This window comes from Acipenser ruthenus, chromosome 25 (assembly GCF_902713425.1).
Source record: "Acipenser ruthenus chromosome 25, fAciRut3.2 maternal haplotype, whole genome shotgun sequence".
NCBI lineage: Eukaryota > Metazoa > Chordata > Actinopteri > Acipenseriformes > Acipenseridae > Acipenser > Acipenser ruthenus.
The window spans coordinates 18,930,915-18,948,026 of record NC_081213.1 but is presented as its reverse complement, the minus strand read 5'-3'; the positions used below and the strand labels follow the sequence as shown (position 1 = coordinate 18,948,026).

Genomic DNA, 17,112 nt, shown 5'->3' with positions numbered 1-17,112 from the left:
TAATTTTTTTTTTTATTTAAAGGGATACACTTGAATATGTAGCCGTGTTGAAGTAGCTGCTTTTTAATTAAAAACAAACACAAACTTATGAATACAAATGCACGTTAATATTTTAAACATGTTTATTATGATACCGTTTAAAAGTGGCTTTTCAAGTCAGAACCCCTTCATCTGTTTAAAAAAAAAAAAAAAAGCTTGCAAAACATCGGTCACTGTGTCTCATTTACAAGCGTTGGACACATTTCACTTGGAACTGAAGGATCGCGGTTGCTTGTTTGTAACACGGGATGTCTGCTATTGTGACGCATCCCGGAAGTAATGTTTGGAGCCTAGTTGTAGTCGGATTGGAAGTTGCCACGTCTGAGTGGGATACAGACTTCGTACGGGAGTGAAAACAGACAAAATTAACAAGAAATATAACAGATTATATTTACCATGGTGAGTAAACAATTTCTTGGATTATATAAATCCTGTTTGCAACTCCAGAATGAAAGGTATCTTGGTGCTGTCATTTTTTAAAACCTCTCATTCATTCGTTTAATAATTATTATAATAAAATAAACGTAGCGGTCATAATAGAAAAAACACTTTTTTTATTTACAACTACAAGAATTAAACCGTTTACTAGTTATATAGCAATTTATCATTGCCACGCTGACTTGGTCACTTGGACTTTGACAGTTTACTTCGTTGAGTTGTTTTTTGTTTTTTTTTTTCATTCTTTCTTCAATGTACTTTAATAGACCTGGCAAAATAATTTCAATATATTTTCAGTATATTAATACAGTAGGGGAAAACGTTACTTTATTAATTGATAAGGCTTCCCTGTAGAATTATTAATCGGGGCGGCACTATAATTAAAATGCAACATTTTATTAAGGTGTGTGAAATTATCATGGCAGATGTTACTACTACCAGTAACATCTGCCATGATACTGGCACTAAGGCAGGTCAATTCACTTCCGCTAGAGCTGCACAAATTCTTAATACCCAGTTCGCTTTCTATAAACTTTAAGGCCAATACAATGTAAATATTTATTTATTCAGGCCCGATATTAAAACTACAGACAGTAGTCTTTTAAGGTTTTTTTTGTTTTTTTTTACTGGCAGTAGAATTTGTACTGACAAACCCTAAAAAGGCTGCAGCCAGTAGACTCCAAATTATGATACCAGAATTTAAGTTAACTAGAAAAGTTAACAAGTTCTCAAACTGCACTTTAAACAAAGTACCAGTGTAGTGTTATAAAGTGGTAAGTCGTCACAATGTGGTACGTGTAGCAAAACTTGACCCGTGTAATGTTAGAAAGTGGTACGCTGTGAGATTTTGGTACAGCTGCAGTCAATTGTGATGTGTTGTCCTATTGTCAAACAGAGGTACATTTACCATTAATTATACATTATTTTTTTGCAAACCATTAATCATACAGGTGTTTTTTGCAAACTTAAACTGGAAACAAACTGTCAATTTCTCTAAAGAGAAAAAACAATTCACGATGAACATAGACAAAATGAGAAGTCCACCACAAAATTGCAGAAGTAAAAAAATGTGCAAGACCCAATGTATTGCATATGATAAATATTTGCATACTATTTTCTTAATGGTGGAAAAATATGATACATTCAATTAAAGATGAAAAAGACTGAAAACAGCATAACGTACCAGATTTGAATGGACACTTCCATGCTTTCTAAGTTGTTTCGGCATGCCCGAACAAGCGCAGTACGCAGCGTACCACTTTTTATCCGCGTACCTGAAAATAACACTACAAAGGTATTCCTTCAGGACTGTAAGAGCATAGTATTACACCCCTAATCTATACCAAAAAAGCACTTGATGACTTCAATGTAAAAATAGTATATATATTATTTTTTATTAATTGTGTCCCAATTGGTTTTTCTTTCTATCAGGTATCAGTTATCAATACTGTGGACACGTCCCACGAGGACATGATTGTAAGTATTGCCAACTGTACTATTTAGGTGGAAATGGGGCAGGGCGGGGCAGGGGGGATTCAGGCTGTAAGATGTTAGTAAAACTGAACCCCCTGCTCCTCTGTTCTCTCTTTTCCAGCATGATGCGCAGATGGATTATTATGGCACACGGCTTGCCACCTGCTCCTCAGACAGATCTGTTAAAATATTTGATGTAAAAAACGGAGGACAGATCCTTGTGGCTGACCTGAGAGGGTGAGTGTTTTTAATTTCCAACAATATAAATGAAATTATCTTGTGTTCACCTGCACTGGTAATAGACCATTTCTGGTGAACTGCCATGTTAATGTGCCAGCTGCAAAAAGCAATTTCACACTGAACAACTTCAAAGAATGTTAGTTTAGCAGGTTAGTCAGGGAGCCATTCCATGACCCTGATTAGCACTATTCTTGGACTACCTAATGTTACCTTAAGTAAGATAAACTAGTGCTAAGGGTCTGTAAAACCAACTGTAAGTAGTTCTTTAATGTCAGACTACTGGCAGGCCTAAAACTTTTTGTTGAGTTACAAACTCAAACTAGGCCTGTACCCTGTTCTGTTTTTTAAACTGTCATCAGTTGAGTTTATTATTTAAATGATGAGTCAGGAGTTTGTTAATTTGATTTGAGATTTATCCATGCTGAGATGAGTGTGATTAGCATATTTAGCAGGGGCATAATTGCTTAAATTCTGGACACATGGGCTTTTCAGTAATTTAATTGATTAAACTTGCTATTAGTTTTGTATTAACTTGTCATTGTCACAGTAGTAGTGTTTTAATACCTTGTTTCAAGGGCTTGCCAACGAAAATAGTTAATTGACAAATAAGGTCAAGCAGCCCTGCTTGTTCCATTTCTGGACTCGGTTATTCACCAAAACTACAGCTGTAACCATGGTGCAACTTAAATGCATCTTCAGTTTCTAGCACACTTTCTTAGTAGTGTTTTTGCTTGTACTTCAGAGATTCATTCTTTCTTCCTATGTAGTCATGAAGGCCCAGTTTGGCAGGTGGCCTGGGCTCATCCAATGTACGGGAACATCTTGGCGTCCTGCTCCTATGACAGAAAAGTTATCATTTGGAAAGAGGAGAATGGGGCATGGGACAAGATGTATGAATACACAGGCCATGATTCTTCAGGTAACTACTGCTATATATCTATATATCTATATATCTATATATATAGATATATAGATCTATAGATATATAGATATGTATATATATATATATAGTATGTCAGTTAGACAGACACAGTTCCTTCCTTCAATATACTGATTAACAACTTTTGATATGTCTGGATGTCCAAAAAAGACATGATTACATAATATTTATATAAGGAGGACATTTGAAAAACACTGCTTGCAAGCCACGGTACAGCTCAAGCTTTAGAAAATCTACTGTATAGTCATTCATAATAATAATTTTACTGTATTACATTTGAAGGGATTTTTTGCTTGGAATAAAGACTAGCCATGAAATACCAGACACCTAGAAGCCAGTCTCCTGTGTTACTGCTGCTCTATAGCCATGTTACTAACACATTAGCATGTTGAATGTAAGATACAGGATGCAAAGATATCATAATAGACAGGCATATTATATACATTTGTTTACTGCAGCTTTTGCTATATTGAGATCCATTCTGAAATGGTTTATCTTTCCAGTAAACTCTGTATGTTGGGGGCCATATGACTTTGGATTGCTTCTGGCCTGCGGGAGCTCAGACGGTGCCATCTCATTGCTCACCTTAACAGGGGACGGACAGTGGGATATAAAGAAGATTAGCAATGCACACACGGTAAGCATTCTAGTCATTAATGATTTATGCTGTTTCTACCTCGCTTGGTTTCAAGTTAATTTGTTAAGATGGCTTTTATAATTAGAATGTGGTGAAACCGTTTCGCATCAGTGATTAACATTTAGGACAAGACAAATAAAAGATTTTAGAAGAAAGTGTAGATGTTCTTTGCAAATCCACTTTAAACTGATGAAGGGACCTATGTGATCTTGAATTCTTTAACTTCTACATTAGTCCAATGATCTGTATCAACTTCCACATTCTTTCTTCTTTCATCTCAAGAGCAATTCCTTTCAAACATAAAGCAGCAAAACATTTTAACTGAATTACCTAAGACCTAGTATCTTGTTTCCAGGGTCCCTAATCTGTTACAACTTTTAGGATGCAAACTCTGTAAACAAAATGTATTACTTTTCATGGCTTTTGAATATAATACTTTTTATACTTTGTTAGTAACTGTTTTATGTACAGCACTTTATACATTTCAAATGTCCTTGTTTTTTATAGATTGGTTGCAATGCAGTGAGCTGGGCTCCTGCTGTTGTACCTGGCAGTCTCATTGATCAGCCCTCGGGACAGAAACCAAACTACATCAAGAGATTTGTATCGGGAGGATGCGACAACCTGGTCAAACTCTGGAAGTAAGTATAGGACTACAGATGAACCCCTTTGGGCATGTCCAAAAAGAATGATCTCCCCGGTCATATTTAAATTAGGTAAAAGATATGCAACGTGCATTTGTCATGATTGTCAAATCCTGTAAGGGCAAACCATATTTTTACCTTTCCAGAGAAGAGGATGGTCAGTGGAAAGAAGATCAGAAACTTGAGGCACACAGTGACTGGGTGAGGGATGTAGCCTGGGCTCCATCAATAGGGCTTCCTACCAGCTCAATTGCCAGCTGTTCACAGGTAAAATGTTTTTGTGATGTTTGTTTTATTACATTTTTCTTTGTTTTTGTTCCAAATAGGTTCAGTTAACTTTTTTATTTAGTTCATTTAGTGTGTTGTGCAGTGCCCCTGAAAACTTTTCCCTTGCCAAAGTGTCTTGTCAGAGGGGGTTCTAAAAGATTTTCATCTGGGAAATGGAGTTCAATATATGTTGGGCTGAACCATGTTTATACTTGTTGGTCACTAAAACTTTAATTGGATCACTCCAGGATGGCAGAGTCTTCATCTGGATGTGCGATGACCCTGCTGGAAACGCATGGACAGCCAAACTTCTTCACAAATTCAATGATGTAGTTTGGCATGTCAGCTGGTCTATCACAGGAAATATCCTTGCTGTGTCTGGGGGAGACAATAAGGTAAGACACATTTACTTGGTGTTTTTGCTTTATGGATAACCTACACCCTGTTTAAAAACTGAATCATATCATCCCTTTCCACCCTGGATTGTGTACCGTAGAAGGAAAATCTAACCTGGGGGTGTTCTTAAATGGCAAATTTGATGACTAAATATCTCAGTGCTGTTAACCCTTAATCAGTAAACCATGGTTTAGTAGGGCTGCTGTAGATATTTTGCAGTAAATCCTGACATCCAGTTGTGATGACCCATGGTAAGGGCATTCCTTGAGCAAATGTTGTGAGGAGATCAGAATCTAGTTGATCTGCATTTATATTAGTTCTGATTTCCGTTTTCTTGGACTGATGATGGGTGTATCTCACAGAACAGCTTGTCTCAACATATTCAATTGTGTGGACTGTAAAAAAAACTAAGCTCCAATAAAATAAACTCCCAATGAAAAGCAAATTAGCAGTTTCATCAAGAGGATGATTGTTGATGATGATAATTATGATAGCACAATGGTAACTACTGGTAATATGTTTTCATATACTGTTTATAAACCGCTGGTAAAAACATGATTTGTCATGTGTATTGCAGGGATGGAAATAAGACTTTCATTCAATAGCCAATTGAGCCATTCTAGTTTTTTACAGTGAGCTTTATTGAGTCTACCTGAGCTTATCTTCTCTCCGGTTTGCATTAAGTTCAGGTGTGTCTCGCTTCGCTCACAAAAAATCCTGGGATGGCTCAAATTGCTATGTAATGGGAGTCTTATTCCCATTTCATATTACAAAGATATTGAATATACTGTCGTCTTTTCACATCTCACATGCACATTCACCCGATTCATTTATACTGAAGGTTGTAACTTTGGAACAATTTATTCATTTTGGATTTAACATTTTATGGGGTGATGTGAATGGTTTTTTTTTTTTTTTGACTGACTAATGCGTAATTTATATCCTTGTTCAAATTATCCTGATGCTCCATCAATGTGTTTTTGCAGCATGTCTGCACTTCAGTTTTATACTTCTAAGATACAAAACTTATAATCTTTTTTCCTTATTGAGATAGCTTTCAGCAGTTTTCAGCTCTTTTGTCAAGAATATTAAGTAAAAGGATGACAAAGTGACTAAAGTTAATTTCTCGAAAGGCTCAATAACTCCTAATTTTTTAAAGGATAATCCTGTCTTATTTTGAAGCATATGTTGAGAAAGAAAACAGCTGTCTAACAAAAACTTGTACTCCGAGTATACCAAGCACATTAAAGTAATCCATCACTTTTGTATCATTTGCATAGGCAAAAAAAAAAAAAGATTGATTAATACTAGTATTGTATTTTAACTGGCAATTAATTTGACATCTGCTATGAAGAAACAAAGGTATGTCCCCAGACTAAGAAAGGCATCCCTTGACTGTGATTAATGTCTGTAGATTGGGCGAGATTTTTGAGCGTCTTTTGGAAGTAAATGCATTGGTACCTTTTGAAGTGAAGGAAACTTTTTAGAATGTTGGGAAGAACCAAACCGAAAATGTCGGTTTGCATTTTCAGAACAGTTTTTGAATATTTAATTATTTAATAAATCAACTATAAAGTGTAAAGCAATTATGTTTAGAAAGCTGTGTTTTTCTTGGTTCCAAAGCCTATATATATATATATATATATATATATATATATATATATATCTGTTTGTATTTAGTTGGAATTTGTTTATTTGGATTAAGTCAGATAAATATACTGCCACAGCACTTTGAACAACTTCTGTTTCTGAAAGCATTTAAAATAAAGACTTTGTTTTATACCAGGTTATATGAAATACCTGGGGTGAAATTTGACATAATCTCAACCTAATATGCCATATTGTGCTCATGTAACTTTTTGTCAACCTCTTGCAGGTGGACACAGTTTTCTGAAGTGAAATTCGCATTGTAGTGGTTTTGTTAACAAAGACACTCATTTGTTTTTTCAGGTGACTTTGTGGAAAGAATCCGTGGATGGCCAGTGGGCTTGCATCAGTGACGTCAACAAAGGGCAGGGAGCAGTGTCAGCCATAGCAGAAGGACAGCAGAGCGAACAGTGAAGGAGCAATGGCACTGGAGGAGCATTCTAATTTAACATCATTCCACAGGAAAGGGGAGGCTCGAAATGCCCTGATGTGCCAGCTGAATATGATATTCATAGCAGAATCTGAATTGATTTCCCTGCCATTAACAAGAAAAGGACCTTTTTACAACCACCCTACCCCCTTCATGTAATATATATATATATATATATATATATATATATATATATATATATATTAAAAGACAAAACCCAACAGCATTGATATAATTGTTTCAGCCTTAATTTTGTATGGATATTTAAAACTTCAATCAGATTTTTTTTTGTTTTTTTGTCGCTCCAAAAATAAATTATCGGTCAGATTATTATTATTTTTATTGCATTGTTTTAAGATATGTTGTGGTTCTCAGGCTCCTCACTTATATAAATAAATGTTTAATAAACCTGTTGATTTAATCATGTCTTGAATAACTAGTCTTAATGTCTATTTTAAATTGATTCCTCCCATTTAATGTTATAATAGGAATTAGAAAAATGTATACATGGTTATTGAAGTGGAATACACATAACATAAAGAACTGAAAGCATAACCCTGGTTTCAAATCCCTGGTCTGTCATAAATATATGTGACAGGGATGGCATTTCGTCTCTTCTGACGTAATGCTCCAGATGTTAATGGACAGTTATTGTTTAGATTTTAGAAGGACATTGAATAACCCTAATCAGCAGTTACAAGTCGATAAAGGGTTAACTTCTGCAATACTACTTGCTTTAAAGAAAATGAAGGCAATTTAAAAGTCATCACATTGGCTTTGGTGACGTCTGAGGTGCTGTAATTTGTCTGACAGAGATGAGGATTGAGAATTAAACAATGATAATTAATTCAGCACCTCAAATAATTATCTTTAAATGTAATGTCATAGTTTGCTTGATGACGCTCGTAGGGATGAGGTTGGTGCACATTTAAAAAAACTTGACCTCTGATATTATGCATCAGATTCCTTTTACGTTTTGATTTAGAGAGGTTATATTATTTATTGAAACAAACTTCATCAGATGTTGCAGCGATTGTCATATACATATATATACTGAATTACAAATGGTACATTGAAATTTCGTTCTGTTTGATATTTTATTTTAAAACACTGAAACTCAAAATCAATTATTGTAAGGTGACATTGGTTTTATGTTGGGAAATATTTTTAAGAAAAATAAAAAACTGAAATATCTTGCTTGCATAAGTATTCAACCCCTGTGCTGTGGAAGCTCCCAGTTTACACCGATGAAAGAAATTGCCCTGACGAGGACACAAATACATTACCATTGGCCTCCACCTGTGAACCATTAAAGTTGCTGTCACATTTTCTGGATAAAAACCCCACTGTTGAAGGATCATTGGTCAGGCTGTGAATCTGAAGGAAAATGAAGACCAAAGAGCATTCTACAGAAGTTAGAGATAAAGTAATACAAATGCATAGATTAGGGAAAGGGTACAAAATAATATCCAAGTGTTTGGATATCCCAGTGAGAACAGTTGGATCAATAATCAGGAAGTGGAAGCTGCATCACACCACCCAGGCACTGCCAAGAAAAGGCCGTCCCTCAAAACTCAGCACTCAAACAAGGAGGAGACTTGAGAGAAGCCACAGAGAGGCCAACAATCACTTTGAAGGAGCTACAGAGTTCAGTGGCTGGGAGTGGAGTAATGGTGCACCAGTCAACCATATCAAGAGCTCTGCATAACACTGGCCTGTATGGGAGGGTGGCAAGAAAGAAGCCGTTACTCAAAAAGTACCATCTGAAAGCATGAGAGTGACCCAGCTGCGGTGTGGGAAAAGGTTTTGTGGTCAGATGAGACCAAGATAGAGTTTTTTGGCCAAAACTCAAAGCGCTATGTGTGGCGCAAACCTAACACTGCCCATGCCTCAAGACGCACCATCCCTACAGTGAAGTATAGTGGTGGCAGCATCATGCTGTGGGGATGCTTCTCATCAGCAGGGACTGGGCATCTTGTTAAAATTGAAGGAAGAATGGATGGAGCAAAATACAGGGAAATACTGCAAGAGAACCTGCTTCAGTCCACTAAAAAACTGAAGCTTGGGAGGAAATTCACCTTTCAGCAGGACAATGATCCCAAGCACAAGGCCAAAGCAACATTGGAGTGGCTCAAGAACAAAAAGGTGAATGTCCTACAGTGGCCCAGTCAAAGTCCTGATCTCAATCCCATTGAGAATCTGTGGCACTTTTGAAAATTGCGGTCCACAAGCGTCGTCCAACCAACCTGAACAACCTGGAGCAAATCTGCCAAGAAGAATGGGCCAAAATCACTCCGACACTGTGTGCAAAGCTGGTACATACTTACCCCAAAAGACTTAAAGCTGTTATTGCAGCGAAAGGTGGCTCCACCAAATATTAATGTGTGGGGGCTGAATACTTATGCAAGCAAGATATTTCAGTTTTTTCTTTTTCTTAAAAATATTTCCCATCATAAAATCAATGTCACCTTACAATAATTGATTTTGAGTTTCAGTATTTTAAAATAAAATATCAAACTGAACGAAATTTCAATGTACCATTTGTAATTCAGTAATATGAGAGAATTGGTCAGGGGTCTGAATACTTTTGCAAGGCACTGTATATATATATATATATATATATATATATATATACACACACACACACACACACACACACACACACACACACAGGGGTATTCAGACTGTTAAAATGACATCAGTATAACTGCAAGAGAGAATTATTAGGACAGGGCTTTAAAACAAGCTCCTGTGTTTATAGCTGATTTTACGAGCATCTGGTGCAGTTACTATATGACAAAATCAAAGACTAATTTTGGCAGGCAGTGTCCATTTTCTGTGTATGATTTCCCCCATGGCTGTTCTTGCATTTAATGAATGTGTTTCTTCCACATCCCCCTATTGAAAATTAATTACAAGAACTTGTATTTAGTATGATATGAAAAATTGTAAGCTGAAAGTGATTTAAACTGAACTAAAAACCCAAACTCCTGGTATTTGTATACTTTCCACCTGCCCTGTTAATTGATTTTGGTAATTCAAACCCCATTTATTGGTTAGTTATTAGATACATCTGTTAAATCTGTTGATACCATGGCTGCAGTACTGGGCTATGTAACAATTGAGCTCAGATGGGCATGGTGTTTGCCACAGGAAAGCAGATGGGACATTTTTAACACCTTGATAAATCTGCCTTGGAAGAGCAAAACTCCTGGGGAAAAGACACAATGGCCTAGAAACATGACAAAAATAAAATCTCAATGTATGCCATTGGTGTGTGTTTTTTTAAATTTGTAGATTGCAGTCACTAACCCCATTCCATGACCCTAAAAACTGTCTAGAAAGTCTATTTATACACAGAATTTTATAGTAATAATTGGTGAAAGTGCTGTGAAAGGCATGGTCTCTGTGTGCATTTATGCATAACAAGGCTTGAGTTAAAGGCACCTCCCGTTGCATATCAGTATGTTGATCGTCTCTACTGCAGGAGATGGAGAATGAAAGAGGCTGAGCTCTAGTAATGAAAAAAATAATTAATTTAAATGTGTGACTTGCAATTCGGAATAATCTTTTATTAACTTTATTGTATAACATGGGTATAATAATTTTTTCAGTATTGCCTTCTACTGTAGAACAGTTAATCACGACAGCATCCCAAATATAGCTAGCACTGTTCTGTATTAGATTGTTTCTGTGATACATATTGTAGCCACAAGAGGGTGCTAAAATGTTCTTGTTTTGTCATAAGCATGGAAAGAGTTGTGTGTTCTTTTTGCCATTCTTGTTAGCAATTATATAGTACTCACATTTATATAAGAACATTAGATAAATATACTGTACGTAATATCTGATTATTCTCTTTGGTACTTTTTAGATGTTCAGATCTCACGATCTTAGTTTCTTTTGATCTTCCCATGGTATAGAGTATATGGGTGTATTTCGAATCTCTTAAATGCAACTCAGCTTTCATTAGCTTTAGAATTTTTCTGATACAAGCATTACAGACGACTCCGTTTTTTTTAATGGAAGGGTCATCTTTTCAGTGATCCATTAACCATTAGCCTCAGTGAGTTAAAATGACCAACAAAAGTCCCATCTACAGTCATTTTGCATGTATAGATTGTGGGTACCAGTGAAGTTGTGAAAAGGATACTCAGCTAAAGGGTTGCCTAGAGTAGCATAGCAAGTCAACTAGTCCACATTTATATCAGTTCCCTTGTGTTTAAACTTGTTTTATTTTCTCTATTCAACAAGATGTAAGTCACAGATGTTTAATCTATACTGGGACAGCATGAATGAAGAGCCAGGATTATTCATGAGGGGATGTTCTTTATGGGAATGAGAAAGCGGGATTTCAAGTCACTTGGCTCTGGGACTCGATGTAAATCACAGTAAAGGAATCTGTATTCATAAGCTGGCTCAGTTTCTGCATACCATATTTACTAATCATAATAGCAGTCCAAAAAATGCAATTTTCTTCTGCCACCCCTCTGCCTTTGTCCATTGCTATTAACTTGAATCAAAGATTTGATAGTTTATTTTGTATGATGTGGGAAGGAACACTATCTGCATTGAAAAAGTCCCAAAAACTTCCAACCCCCCATTCCCTCCCACCCATGCACAACTATCTGAAAGGCCTTCTTCCACCTTCTATTACTGCTAAGGGTGTTATATTCCCTTTAAAGTTTAAACACATACAGCATACACCTAAGGGATTGAAAATGCCTGGTTGCTTAAGACAAGTGGCTGCTTATTTGAGGTGTTACTGTACAGAAGCTCTCTCACAGAGGTCTCTGGCGTGTTTATACAAGGCAAAGCAGCTTTTTACTGACCATTCAGATTTCTCTGACAAATAGAAGGCTTTATTAAGTTCAGTTACCACCCGGATGTGCTCCTAACATTAACCATGTTAGTACTGCTACCGTACTTAAAATGTATCACACACTCAAACAGGAACAATAGCAGAAAACCTAATGCCTTCTACTGAATGTAGTGGATACTGAAACAGTCTAGCACAATGAAAGTGTGTTTTAAAGAAAGGATGAAATATAATGAAAGTGGTTATTGCTAATACAATAATTCCATCAGTTTTACTAGCCGTGCACTTCCGTTGTCTTATAATTTTAAGACTAAAGAAGCTTTCAGTTTTCATGTCTGACCTGCAGATAGTCTGTTACTGTTTTACCTCCCTACATCATTGCAGTGTCTTCATGGTTAAAACATGTCTCTGGCTGTAAGGCACGTCAGTCATTACGGCAGCTGGTTGGTTAATGACAGGGATGAAGATGGTAAAGTGTGGGACAGTTTCACCCTCCTGGTTCAAGGAAAGGCAAGACTAGCTGAAAGATTTATTTTTATCCTTCAACACTGCTTGTATGAGATCTACATAGAGAACAGAAGTGCACAACCGCTATGATTTATGGAACACATTCCTTATAGCTGCTTTAAAAGGCTATCAGAAAATTATTCAATTTTATTAAAAATTACCTTTCTGAATAACCTACACCTACAGAGTATAGAAAGGATACAATAACTAAAATGCTTAAACAGCAGAAGATTTCAGATGAAGCTGACTTATGTACTAAATATACTGTATCTATGTAGCATTAGTCTTTATGCTCAACCTTACCCTTCATCTCCTGAAACATCATTATGTACGTACAGTCGGTACTGAGCTCCCAATCTGCATTGTGAATAAATGAATGAGGAATGTGCACATTGACTGCTGGCAGGTGTTCGTGCTTTCTCTTTCTCTCGCTGTCCCTCTGGGCCATGCAGCAAGTGGGGGAGATTTGAGGGATTTCTAATGGATGGGTTGGCTGCATGCTTTAAAGATAAACAGGATAGCTGGAGATTAGGTCTTCATCTGATATATGGATTGAAATACTGGGGTAAAATTGGATCAGGTAGTGGGTTTGCTTTTGGTTGGGTCTAGTTTTTGTAAGAGGAAAAAACAATGTCACTGTGTCGTGTGACTTTTATTTGACCCACAATATACTTAGGATTCTCAGTTAATGCTACATGAGCCTGTTTCCCTTTATCTGAACTTGAAGAATGAGTTCTTTACAGCTATTTGATTGTGTTTGCAATCGTTGTGGGTGGTTGCTGTTGCTTCAGTATTGGATCTAGATGATCTTTAGGGACTAATCAGCCTTCTCGTTCCATTCACATCATGTGGCACTGTGACCTTTCAACTGCCAGCCCCCTCTTCTCTATTTCTATATACATGTAGAGTAGGTGGGGCTGCCAGGTTTAATGCTAAAAATGTCACATGATTTGAATGGAAGGAAGACGGATGTTCCATCCTAGCATGTAGGATTCTCCGTCAAGCTCAAAGCAAGTTCAGAGCCAGGTAAAGAAAGCTGGTAAGTGTTATAGCAACAGAACTCAGGGCACTCAAAGTGGTTGCAAACACGATATAAATAGTAATATAAAAAGCAATCAAATGACATTTAAAGATATTTACTCTTTAATATTCTTCAGTCCTGATGATAATCAACGAAACTACAAAAAACTTCCAATCCTGACCTTTTTTTCCCTGAAAGAAAACATCAGTTGCTCTTCTGTCAGGTTCTAATTCAGGAACTGAACTACTGTTCGTATTCAACAGAAGCTAAACAGTTTCAGGCAGATTGATTTTGTGGACCCCAAGCTGTGATGGTTCTGATGGACATATGGCTTTGAAAAAGCACTATTGATTACACGATGGGTGCTATACTGTAAACCAGAATCTGTATTGTGTCAAAGGCCATGTGAATGTGTCAGAAAAAATAGAGTTGTATGGATTTCCAGCAGTGTGGGAAGACAATGGTGAAACTGTATTCAATGGATGTACATAGCAGCTGATTTAAATACTTTAACCCTTTCATGCATGGCGACCTCATACAGGGATGGATACAAAAAAATCTATTCTAGTCTTTATATGGGCACATATGGAAGACGCAAATGCATGATGACCTCATATAAAGCAATGGATTCAAAAAACTTTTCAATGAAAAATATATTTATTATGTGCCTGAATAGTTCATGCATGAAAGGTGAATGATTTAAATAGCTGAAGAAAGCTTCCAGTCCTAGAATCTACCAGGTTCCTAGACCAGCTCAAAGCAGGTACATGCTTAGTTAGAGTTAGTTACAATAACAATAGCTCAGTATTGGGGCAACATAACCCAGAACCACTCAGAATGATTACAAACACCATGCAATAGTCAGGTGAAGGTACAAAAGAAATGACGCTACTTACCCTTTAAACAACACTGAAGGGAATTAGATAGGATACTCTAACACAGTTTCACTCCCAGCTGGCATGATGAAAGCAATGCACATGTTATCACTTCTGCCAGGCAGCTTGGTTTTCAGAATTTAAAGGCGGGTTATCAATTTTCATTTGAAATTCCATTATAAAATCATGCGCTGTCATATTTTACATCTGCTGTTTTGTCAAATGGTCTAACTACTGTGCCATAAAGCATAACACAGGCATCATTTGCCAGGGCTGCGTAGTAGATGCTACTGTGCCACTCCGTCGACTGGTCATTACTGTGACAAGTTCATCAGCGCAAAGTAAACAAACATTCATGTTAAGCGCAATTTAAAACGCTGTTTATTATTATTATTATTATTATTATTATTATTATTATTATTATTATTATTATTATTATTATTATTATTATTATTCTTTTGGACACACTGTAACTTTCATGTTCTCTTCAAACGTTGTTCCCCTGCTCCCGATCCCTACAGTACACTTCAGTTCACATCGAGGCAGCAATAGCCACAGAGTGAATCACTGGAGCCCCGCTACAGCACAAACACACACACATCCAGCACTTGCAGGCAGCTGTCAAGTGACCCAGTGGATCAGTGAACAGACCTTTTAACCGCTCATTGATTTTCTGCTGCAGATTAAATCCACCTGCTTGGATAGGAATCGTGTGGATTATATCGGTTCTGCATCCCTTTTTAATCACTGTTTATCTTCAGTTGTGCCATGCCGGGCTGGAGGAAAAACCTGGTTTTGTGTCTGCAGAGAATGCATGATGAAGGTGAGGGTGCAGAGAAATGTTGGTGCTGAAGCTATTATTAAAACTGCAAGTGTACTTACTGACTGACACGCCGCTTTAAAAGACAAAGCTACGCAATCCTTTGAAGAAAAGGTTTATCGTGTGAGAGTGGTTTGTTTTAACCGCATAATGAATGTTTTCATGAGTAATGCTGTGTAGGATGTTGCCCATGAACTGTCTCAGGTCAGTGGCGTGGAAATGTCACTTGCTTCAAGTTAAATTTGGTGACATGTTGTTGTAAGTTACTGTAAAAGCGGGTATTTAAAATGCTACTTTATTTTTATGCGAACTAATGATACACAAAAGCTTTCTGAGAAGCAAGCATTTCTTAAACACTTCAAGTGCAGGTGGGTTCAGTTCTGAATACGTCAATTGCATTTTTATTGCCGGATGTTTTGGGGGAGAGTAAAACCACGGGCTTTCATTTTTTGTGTGCCACGCTGTGTTGTTCAAGCAAAGACTGTAAATGCAAGTGACATCATTCTGGAATTTTAGTTCACAGATTGGTTTGAAAATAGCACGGTACAGGTTCAGCTTCTCGATTCAAAGTTTACAGACTATGAAAACCTCTGTTCCTATTCATTCCGTGTCCTCTGGTTAGGGCTGGGAATGTAGTCTATTTTGTACGTTGATTGTGGTATTTTGGAATACACGTTTAATGTTTCTTTACATAAGAAAACGAGCCTGTGATGTGTTCAGTGTGAATGCAATTAGAACAATAGTTTTAAACTGTTGCCTTCAAACACGTTGTCGCTCAGTGAAACGGATTACGGTTCAAAAAGTTTTTAATCTTGTGAGGTATTCAGATATGAACTGTGACTATTGTTTTATGAGAGACCGCGTCATAATATATACACAATGACTGGTTAACCAGTGTGTATACTTGCAATAGGCTAATTTGTTAACGTAATTGAAATTCACTTTGAAACGTATTTTAAAGCATTGGGGGACATATTAGCTTAAGGTCACCGTATTATATTTTGAACTACAGAATTTCAATTTGAGTCTATTTTAAAGTGGACATAATGCCTTATTACCCGTTCTGCTCACGTATTAGTGTGTGTGTGTGTGTATATATATATATATATATATGACATTATTTGTTTTACATTTTAAGTATACAAAGGAAATACAATACTTTGCAGAGGTCTCCTGTCAATTTTACAACACAGAGTGATTCTTTGGTTTGTGCTTGTTACATTCTGCTGTGCTTCAGCTTTGTGCATTTCACTTCAACACATGATGCTTTTCATTCCCTGAAGGTAGTTTCAGCTTCAGGCACACCGACTGCCTCCCCCCTTGAATGCTGTTGTTGCCACCATGTCACTCTGTAAATTAATCAGGCAAGCTGCTTCTACTACCTGCTGTAACAATAGATAATGATTACAAACATGTGACTATATTTTAATGACTATATTAATCCCGCTGGTGTTTTCCCCCATGGCAATAAATATACAGTGACAGTGAAAGTGAAGATGTTAGTACAGCATAATTTAGATCTGCCACTGTTTAGATCATTAAAATAAAAGTAAGTTTAGGTGCCATGAAGTGATTCCGTACCAATAAGCAGAAGCAATGTTTTATCTATAGCCTCATCTTTGAAATATTCCCATATTCCAAATAAAGAACAAAGAAAAGAAAAATCTTTAACAGAAGAAAGAAGGGATGGTGGATAACATTGCTAGATTTAATATGAGGTAATTTCATGGATTTTAAAGCATTGGTTAGCAGAGAAATGAAAAGTCAAATAAGTGTACTTGCAGTCACCAGTGAGCTAAGTAAGAATACATTCCATTTGATTCAGTGCGAAACAATGATTTCTTAAAAAGTCAGCCCCATTGTCCAGATTGTGGGACCTAGAAACTTCATGGCCCATCCATAGGCTGTATTACACCAAT

General features: G+C 36.7%; 1 protein-coding gene across 1 annotated transcript; it reads left to right on the top strand.

The window, feature by feature from the left end:
* The first annotated feature begins 241 nt into the window (after positions 1-241).
* Positions 242-7,572, top strand: LOC117413923 (protein SEC13 homolog). Its single transcript, XM_034023378.3, has 9 exons — positions 242-438; positions 1,909-1,953; positions 2,072-2,187; positions 2,958-3,109; positions 3,634-3,767; positions 4,275-4,408; positions 4,558-4,678; positions 4,927-5,073; positions 7,025-7,572. The coding sequence occupies exons 1-9, from the start codon at positions 436-438 to the stop codon at positions 7,133-7,135; spliced, it is 963 nt and encodes a 320-aa protein (XP_033879269.1). The 5' UTR covers positions 242-435; the 3' UTR covers positions 7,136-7,572.
* Positions 7,573-17,112: the final 9,540 nt, after the last annotated feature.